Source organism: Gorilla gorilla, chromosome 18 (assembly GCF_029281585.2).
Source record: "Gorilla gorilla gorilla isolate KB3781 chromosome 18, NHGRI_mGorGor1-v2.1_pri, whole genome shotgun sequence".
Classification (NCBI taxonomy): Eukaryota; Metazoa; Chordata; class Mammalia; order Primates; family Hominidae; genus Gorilla; species Gorilla gorilla.
Window position 1 is genome coordinate 97,298,286 of NC_073242.2, and position 9,331 is coordinate 97,307,616.

Genomic DNA, 9,331 nt, shown 5'->3' on the forward strand with positions numbered 1-9,331 from the left:
TAATCATGACTCACTGCAGTCTTGACCTCCTGGGCTCAAGTGATCCTCCTGCTTCAGCCTCCCAAGTAGTTGGGACTACAGGCATGTGCCACAACACTCAGCTAATTTTTTATTTTTTTAATAGAGATGAGGTCTCCCTATGTTGCCCAGGCTGGGAATGGGCTTTTCTAAACCAGTTTCTTCTCATTGAGAGGTTGATGGTAGTGCCAAGGGCATATCCCTATAAAAGAAAATGAAGAGTTCACTTGCCTTATCTCTTTGGCACAACCCTGGAACTCTGTGGGACTCTGATCAGCTGCACATGTCTGCAGGGAGAGACAGTGAGTGGTCCTCAAATTCTTCAGTGAATTGGGTCTGAACAGAGGGTGCAGTCCTTGCCCAGAGCAGAGTTCCACCCTCCTCTTCAGTCCTAGGGTTCATACCTGCCTAGGAGTGCCTGTGGCTGCCATGGTATGTGAGTGTTTCCATGGCTGTGCAAGCTGGGATGGTAAGATGCCCTGAGGTCTGCGTCCAGAGCTGGGCAGCCTTTGTCCTATTTCCTGTTCAATGCTGCAGCCCTCACTCCCTGGTTCTGGTGTCCTGCTGGGCAAGTTGGTGACCACCAGCTCTCCAATGGTCTGGGATAGCTCCATGGCAAGGGAGGGCTTGCCCCAGCCCAGGTCAGCTATCCAGCTTTTTGGCCAGCTGGCAAGTCTGGCCAAGAAGACGTGCTGAACAGTGCTGAGCTTACTCACTGGGTGAAAGGTGATATTATCATTCCTGCTGAGCCATCTCTTGGCAGCTCCTCAGCAGGGTGTGCTATCACAGAGAAAGGGAGCGGCTTTCAAGCATAGGCAGGGCTGCTTCTGGTCCAGCCAGGTGCCTTCTTCCCAGACAAGCTGAGTCAAGGACTTGCCACCAGCCGGGGCGCCCCAACTTACTTCCCACTTTGTCCTGAGCGTGCCGTGGCACTTTCCCAGGCGCTGAAGTCATAGGCCCACGTGGAGTTACTAGAGCAGCATGGGGGTGGGGGATGGGAGGGTGTCCTGGAGGGCTGGGGAAGGCCACCTTCACCCACTACTGCTCTCCTGCCCTACCTCCAGCCAGCCGACTTCCACTGGGTGTCCCTGGCAGTCATCTTGCCTCCCTGAGCCTTCATTTCACGGTCCGTGGAGTGATGGTGACAGTTGCACCTCACACTTGTATAGATAAATGTAGTCATGAGTAACCCATGTGAACTAAATGATGCTGTGTTTTACCCATGTAGGGGGAAGTTAGAGGCTATTCAAGATGTGGGAAGGGAAGGTGCCCATTCTGGTTAGAAGGAATAGAAGAATCTCACCCCTTTCCTGGCACTGGACCTGCCATGCCAGAATTTGGTGTGTTTCCCCTCCCTTCCCTGGAAGATACTTGGCAGTAGGTCCTCTGTGGTGGTTGAAGCAGGAAGGGGCTCCCGCACTTCGAGACCTCAGTCAGGCTGTCCAGGAGAGTGTGTTTCTGACCATGGTCCTTGGCTGTGACCCTCAAGCTTTGTACCACTAGCTGGAGGAGTAGATGACCAAGGTCGAAGTGGCTTTTTAATTTATTTTTATTTTTATTTTTATTTTTAGATAGGGTCTCAGTCTGTTGCCCAGGCTGGAGTGCAGTGGCATGATCATAGCTCACTACAGCCACAACTCCTAGGTGCAAGCAATCCTCTTGCCTTAGCCTCCCTAGTAGCTATGGCTACAGGTGTGTGCCAACATGCCTGGCTAATTTTCTTTTTCTTTTTTTTTTTTTTTTTTTGAGACGGAGTTTTGCTGTTGTCGCCCAGGCTGGAGTGCAATGGCACGATCTTGGCTCACCACAACCTTCGCCGCCAGGGTTCAAGCGATTCTCTTGCCTCAGCCTCCCGAGTAGCTGGGATTACAGGCACCCGCCACCACGCCCAGCTAATTTTGTATTTTTAGTAGAGACGGGGCTTCACCATGTTGGTCAGGCTGGTCTTGAACTCCTGACCTCAGGTGATCCGTCTGCCTTGGCCTCCCAAGGTGCTGTGATTACAGGCGTGAGCCACCGTGCCCAGCTGATAATTTTCTTTTTTTAATTTTTGTAGAGTTGAGTCTTACATTGCCCAGGCTGCTCTTGAACTCCTAGCCTCAAGCAATCCTCCTGCATTGGCCTCTCAGAGTGCTGGGATTACAGATGTGAGCCACTCCTCCTGGCCAGTGGTGGTTCTTCTTATGGGGGTCACATTGCCTTGGCTACACATACATCTCTGGTGCCTTCTTGGAGCCCCTTTCCCTGCCATCAGAGCATAGCCCAGGCCTTAGAGCCTGCCTGGGCATCAGGCAAGTCATTTCTTTTCTCAGGCGGTGCAGTATGACAACCACTACACCAACACCAAGTACTGCTTGTGCCAGATGCTACGAGAACAGCTGGAGTCGCCCCAGGGAAGGTTGCTCCATGCTGCCCAGTCTTCCCGGGAAATTTGGTAAGAGGCACAATAAGATGTCCATCTGTCCTTGTACGCATTGCCCAAGTTTGACTTTGAGCCCTAAGCTGACTCCACTAGGGGACCAGGGACACAGCTTCTGGATGTAGATGTAGAGGAGTGGAGTGATGGTACAGCTTTGCCTCCCAGGAGGGGATTCTTTGAAAGCTTTGAAACGTCCCATCCCTGGACGGATCAGCAGAGCTCTGGGAACTAGGGTACTAGAAGGATAGAGGAATGCAAAGGAAGGGGATTTTCCATAAATGGGATAGTCACAGGCCAGGCCCCCAGGAACCAGTGGTCAGGAGAATTGGGCTGTAACATGGAGCCTCTACCTTGAGCCTGCACTCACATCCATCACCCTGCAGTTTGAGAGACCACCTGTTGATTCTCTAGATCAGGTGCAGCTCTAGCTCAGATGGTTGACAGTTGAGGCCCTTCACAAGCTGGCCTAGCCACTGCCCCCACAGCTCCCTGTCTACCTGTCTGCTTCCAGAACTCCACACCTGTGCTTGTAATGGGTCGTCTGCCTGGAAGGCTCTCTCCCTCTCACGTGAGCTATCTGTACCCTCCCTCTTACATAGATGCCTTTCTGAACCACTTTTGCCATTGGGGATCTATCTTCGTTTGAGTCTTCCAGCCTTCAAGATGTTTCCTAGAAGGGAAAAACCTTTGCCAGAGCCCTCTTCCCACCCTTGGCTTATGGCATTGGTTCAGTCCCTACCCCACATAACTCTGTAGCTCTGGGTGATGCCTCAGTGTCAGCTGAGACCCATGTATAACTGCCTGTGGCTGGGCGGGAAGTGGGGAACCACTTAGTGGTCAGGCCTCTGTCTCTTCCTCCCATGGGCCCATGTGCTTGATCAGCATTGGTTAACTCAGTCACGGCTGGCTGGGGATACCATCTGTGTGCTCCCCCTCAGGAGAGAGGCTGCAGGTGGTGGGGGTGACCTTTACAACCTTTGCCACCCAGCCCAGCCTCCCTCCAGTGTCCACGCTTGGGTTCACATTCACTTTCCATCTTCCAGTCCACAGTAATCCCAGGGCTGGGCAGGGGGCACATTCTGATGGCCAGGCCCCGGTGGTGTTTTGGTGTATGTGGTAGAGGAGTTTCTCAGTGGTGGGGCCCTGGGGTCCTGCAGAACCCTGGATGCTGGCTCCGCTAAAGTGTTTGCCCTGATCTGCTTCTTCCTCCTTAGTGAGGCCTTTGGCCTTGGTGCCTTCTATGAGGAGACCACACAGGAGCTGGATGCCCAGCAGGCCAGGCTCTCAGCCAAGACTTCAGAGGAGACAGGGGAGCCAGCTGAAGATACCTCTGGTGTCATTAAGATGGCTATCAAGTTTGACCGGTAGGTCTCCAGCTTGGCCTCAGCTTGGGCTGGGGCCAGCACCCTTGGGGTCCCACTGGGCCAGCACAGTGGCTGCTGTATGTGCTTAATGTCAAACGTAGGGACCACAGGTCTTGTTGGTTTGGAAACTTGTTCTAAATTTTCAGCATCCCATAGAAGGTGCTTTCAGGGGAGATAGTTCCTGAAAGGCTGTCCCAAGGGTAACTGAACTCTACTTTTTCCCTGATTTACCGCCTCCCACAACTCAGGGCAGGGGGGACTTGTCTCCTGTTCCTGAAAGTCTGTGCTTTTCCAAGGCCCTGAGGAACTGGCTCCTTGCATGAAGCTCCTCAAACAACAGCAGGACCCTAGCCCTCATTTGGCTCTGCAGCCCCTACCCACACCCAGTGCCCCTCACCAGCTCTGTGGTGCTCTCTCAAGCTGCTTACGCCTCAGATTGTGACTCAGCTTTGAATGGTGCCCTCCTCTGGGATCTGAGCCTTTCTCCAGTCCCCAGGACCAGAGAGGAGCCAGTCTTGTCTGGCAGAGGTGTGGAGAGGGGGAGCAGGGTGGTGGGGAATAGCTGTTGGGCAGTCAGATGCCAGGGAGAGTTCCAGTTGGGAAGTTGGAATATGACCCCTCCCACCCTGTCACTGTGTCACCCTGTCACAGGCTGACTCTGAAACCAGATTCCAAGTGTCCATGGCTGCAGCAGATGATCATGACACTTGGCAGGCGGAATCAGGATGGGCGCTGAGCTAGATCCCCGAGACCATTGTCTGGCTACCTCCATTGCCCACCTCCACCCACTCCCTACTAATCTTGTCTTGAGTGGCAAGCTTCCTTCTTCGATGTTGAAGATTGTTTTTCCAGTCTGGACCTCAGAGTACTGGGAGTTCATTCCCCCTTCCCCTACAATTTCCTGAGCATGCCAAAATTCATCTTCCCTTTAGGGAGAACCCAGGTCCAAGCTGCTGGTAGGACAAGAATGGGAGCCTAGGGGAGCAAGTACAGAAGCCTTAAGGCAGCAGCTCGGTGTCTCAGTTCCTCTCATTTCTGCAGCTCCTTTCAGGAGCTGAGTAGTGCCCTGGCTGAGGGAGGGAGCGGTGATGGTGGGTGACCCCAACTGCTTCCCTTCCTTCCCCCAGGAGAGCATACCCAGCCCAGATCACCCCTAAGATGTGCCTACTAGAGTGGTGCCGGAGGGAGAAGTTGGCACAGCCTGTGTATGAAACGGTGAGTTCCTGGCTGTGGCCTGCCCTGCAGCCAGTCACAGCACTCCCATGGCTTACACCCTCAACTCTAGATTGCCAGGCTGGAGCCTGGTCTTGACCTCTGTAGGCATGGAGAAGCTGCTGGTGGCCAGGTCAGTTGCTGATAGCCCTCCCCTCTTACAGTGGCCTGTTGTCCAGTTCAGCCAGACATCTCTCTTTTTTTTTTTTTTGAAACAGAGTCTAATTTTTATTCTTTATTTTTTAGAAACGTGGTCTCGGCCGGGCACGGTGGCTCATGCCTGTAATCCCACCACTTTGGGAGGCCGAGGCAGGTGGAACACGAGGTCAGGAGTTCAAGACCAGCCTGGCTAAGATGGTGAAACCCCGTTTCTCCTAAAAATACAAAAATTAGCTGGACATGGTGGTGGGTGCCTGTAATCCCAGCTACTTGGGAGGCTGAGGCAGAGAACTGCTTAAACCTGGAGGCAGAGGTTGCAGTTAGCTGAGATCATGCCACTGCACTCCAGCCTGGGTGGCAGAGCAAGACTCTGTCTCAAAATAAATAAATAAATAAATAAATAAATAAATGGGGTCTTGCTTTGTTGTCCAGGCAGGCTGGTCTCAAACTCCTGTGCACAAGTGGTCCTCCTTACTCAGCCTCCCAAAGTGCTGGGATTATAGGTCATGAGCCTTTTTAAAAATTTTTATTTAATTATTTAATTATTTATTTATTTATTTTTTTTTTTTTGAGATGGAGTCTCGCTCTGTTGCCTAGGCTGCAGTGCAGTGGCATGATCTTGGCTCACTGCAACCTCCGCCTCCAGGTTCAAGTGATTCTCCTGTGTCAGCCTCCCGAGTAGCTGGGATTACAGGTGGGTACCACCACGCCTGGCTAACTTTTTTGTATTTTCAGTAGAGATGGGGTTTCACCATCTTCACCAGGCTGGTCTCGAACTCCTGACCTCAGATGATCCCCCGACCTCGGCCTCCCAAAGTGCTAGGATTACAGGCATGAGCCACCGCACCTGGCCCAGACATCTTTTTGGATCAAGCCTCAGCCAATGGGGCACAGAATTGAGCTCCAGATGTGGTGCCCCTGGGGTGGAAACCGTGAGATAGGCTTGCTTCACTTCCTTTGGTCCTTGCGGCCATGCCTTCCTTAGGCTGCTCTGCCTCATCTGGACTGGTCTTCCGGCCTCGAGGCTTATACCTTCTGGGGGTTGTGTCTGTATCCCCACTCCCCCCAACCCCCACCACAGTGACTTTTCCAGAACAAATCTAACTTCTGTCTCCTCAAGTCAGCAGCTCCCCAGTATCTGAAGGATCAAGCCAGCACCTCAGCATAGAGCCTGAGACCCTTCCATGTGCCTCGCTCCTTCCAGTTTCATCCCTGCAGCCCTTTGCTCCAGCCAAGTCACCTGGTCCCTCTGCCACGTGTGCCTTCTCTGCTCCTAGCTTGTCCCTTCTCACGCTTTTGGCATCTGGTGACTCCTCATTTTGGGGACCTGGCCTATCCAGATGTCAGCAGGAGGCTCCATAGTCATGTGCAGCTAAGGGCTCTGCTGCGCTTTGCTTAGGTCTGTGACAGCTCCAGACACTTGAGGTCATTGTGTATTTGTGCCTTTCTCCACTGGGCACTTTTGCTTGGGAGGAGCATGTGATACAGGCAGCCTTCATTTGACTTAGGTTGGAAATACTTCCTTTTATCTGCCTTTGATTTGACCCCAGCAGGTTGGCCTACAGGGCTCATTTCTCTGGCCATGTGATTCCTTTTCTCTTTATACCAGGTTCAACGCCCTCTAGATCGCCTGTTCTCCTCTATTGTCACCGTTGCTGAACAAAAGTATCAGTCTACCTTGTGGTAAGTTTCCTTATCATAGGAGAGGAGGCTTGGGGTGGGGCGGAGAGTGGGCATTCTGCCCACACATCCAGTATTGTCCTAGGAGGGTTGGGTAGATGGTATATGTGGGTAGTGGCATCCCTGGATGGTGACCCCTTACTCAGTTTTGTCAGAATCTGCCAAGGATGTGTAGAGTCAGGCCTCACAGCCCTGCACCCTGCCCCTCACCTTATTGCCCTCTGTCTGCTCAGGGACAAGTCCAAGAAACTGGCGGAGCAGGCTGCAGCCATCGTCTGTCTGCGGAGCCAGGGCCTCCCTGAGGGTCGGCTGGGTGAGGAGAGCCCTTCCTTGCACAAGCGAAAGAGGGAGGCTCCTGACCAAGACCCTGGGGGCCCCAGAGCTCAGGAGCTAGCACAACCTGGGGATCTGTGCAAGAAGCCCTTTGTGGCCTTGGGAAGTGGTGAAGAAAGCCCCCTGGAAGGCTGGTGACTACTCTTCCTGCCTTAGTCACCCCCTCCATGGGCCTGGTGCTAAGGTGGCTGTGGATGCCACAGCATGAACCAGATGCCATTGAACAATTTGCTGGTCATGCCTGGCAGAAGTTAGATGTCCTGGCAGGGGCCATCAGCCTAGAGCATGGACCAAGGGCCGCCCAGGGGTGGATCCTGGCCCCTTTGGTGGATCTGAGTGACAGGGTCAAGTTCTCTTTGAAAACAGGAGCTTTTCAGGTGGTAACTCCCCAACCTGACATTGGTACTGTGCAATAAAGACACCCCCTACCCTCACCCATGGCTGGCTGCTTCAGCCTTGGGCATCTTCATAAATGGGCTTGTGTCCTGGCATGATTCTACTCCCACCCTCTGTGCAGAGCTTGAGCTTTCCAAAGTGGATCTCCTGCCCATCTCTGTGGGTCTGGTAGAGGTGGGGAATGGGGTATCACTGGACTTGGGCCAAGTTAGGAAGGCCCAAGAAGCCCATTCTACTGATGGTACACCTGACACACTGGGCATCAATTGTATGTCCTGATGAGAGGTGATATGGAATCTGGAAGAAAGACTAGGGTAACTGGTGCCCCAGTAAGGGACTAGTCCATTGGGGTGGGGAGTGTTGGTCTGATCCCCAGAGTCTCCAAGCCTGACAGCTGCCTGGAGTCTCAGACCTGATGAGGTGCCTGCTTTGGGCAGTGGGGCACTGGAGGTGGCTGATGACAGCAATTTGGGGCCCTTATGTTTGGCAGATCACACCACACGGTCCCTCCCGTCCCCCGCCTTCCTCATCCCACTTGGGGCGGAAGGAAGTGGCAGATTCTCTTTAATTTCCTCCTGGCAGTGAGAAGCAAACAAACGGCTACCCGCATCTCATGGGGCCTCCCCCGCTTACTGGGAGGGGCGTTCTGACCAAAGGTCCCTGCCCTGTCCTGCCCCCGCTTCCTCAGCTGTAAACATGCTGCTTCTCCTCCCTTTTTCCAGGCTCTGTTGGGGCGTGGGGAGGGGAGGAGTCCCCTCTGGGTCAAAGCTGTATTTCCCACATCTCCCCTGTGTCAGAGCCTTACTGTTTTGTGGCAACTTTAACACAGGGTCAGGCACCTGTGCCAGCCAGCAGCCTCTGGCCCTGCTGGCCTCTGAGTCTAGGGTTTGGTGGGTGAGGCCTCTGTCTCAGTTCCAGCACTGCCCCCCTCCCCCCTGCCACCCACGCTTGCTTTTCTGTGTGCAGATAAGGATACCGCACTACCCACTGCCTCCCAGAGCTCATTGCTGTTTGACCTTGGGCAACTCACTTCTAGTCCTCTCTGTCCTGAGGGCCCTCCTCTTAGAGGGGATCCGCTGTCCTCTGCCTGTGTGAGGCTGGCTGGAGGACAGTAGGCTGGCCCTTTGATAGGACTCTGCATGGTTAATGGGGTCATTCCATGCCAGGCTGCCCTAACTGACTTCCCAGACCAGTGATCCCAGAGAAAGGGCTCCACTCAGGAGAAAGACTGAGGCTTGGTCCAGTCTCAGCCACCAAGCTTTAGGCACAATTTATTTCTGATTTTTCTTCTTTTTCTTTTCATAGAGATAGAGTCTTGCTATGTTGGCCAGGTTGATCTTGAACGCTTGGCCTCAAGCAGTCCTCCCGCCTCACCCTCCCAAAGTGCTGGGATTACAGGCATGAGCTACTGCACCTGGCCTATTTCTGATTTTTCGTACTAAAAACAATCTCAATCAAAATGCCTCCTTTGGCTGGGTACGGTGGCTCACACCTGTAATCCCAGCACTTTGGGAGGCCAAGGTGGGCAGATCACTTGAGCTTGGGGGTTCAAGACCAGCCTGCTGGGCAATGTGCCAAAATCCTGTCTACAAAAAAATATAAAAATTAGCCAGGTGTGGCCGGGTGCGGTGGCTTACGCCTGTAATCCCAGCACTTTGGGAGGCCGAGATGGGCGGATCACGAGGTCAGGAGATCAAGACCATCCTGGCTAACATGGTGAAACCCTGTCTCTACTAAAATTATAAAAAAT

General features: G+C 53.3%; 1 protein-coding gene across 8 annotated transcripts in view; it reads left to right on the top strand.

Annotated features, from left to right (window-relative positions):
* Positions 1-7,658, top strand: part of DUS2 (dihydrouridine synthase 2) — a 63,268-nt gene extending 55,610 nt beyond the window's left edge. For 6 of the 8 annotated variants that reach the window (XM_063699664.1, XM_055366218.1, XM_063699663.1 and 3 more), the window contains 5 exons: positions 2,331-2,452; positions 3,652-3,801; positions 4,929-5,016; positions 6,782-6,855; positions 7,086-7,658. In XM_063699664.1, the coding sequence (XP_063555734.1) occupies positions 2,331-2,452; positions 3,652-3,801; positions 4,929-5,016; positions 6,782-6,855; positions 7,086-7,323 (672 nt within the window). In that variant the 3' untranslated portion in view covers positions 7,324-7,658. The other 2 variants (XM_063699666.1, XM_063699665.1) reach the window with 2 other exon arrangements.
* The last annotated feature ends 1,673 nt before the right edge of the window (positions 7,659-9,331 follow it).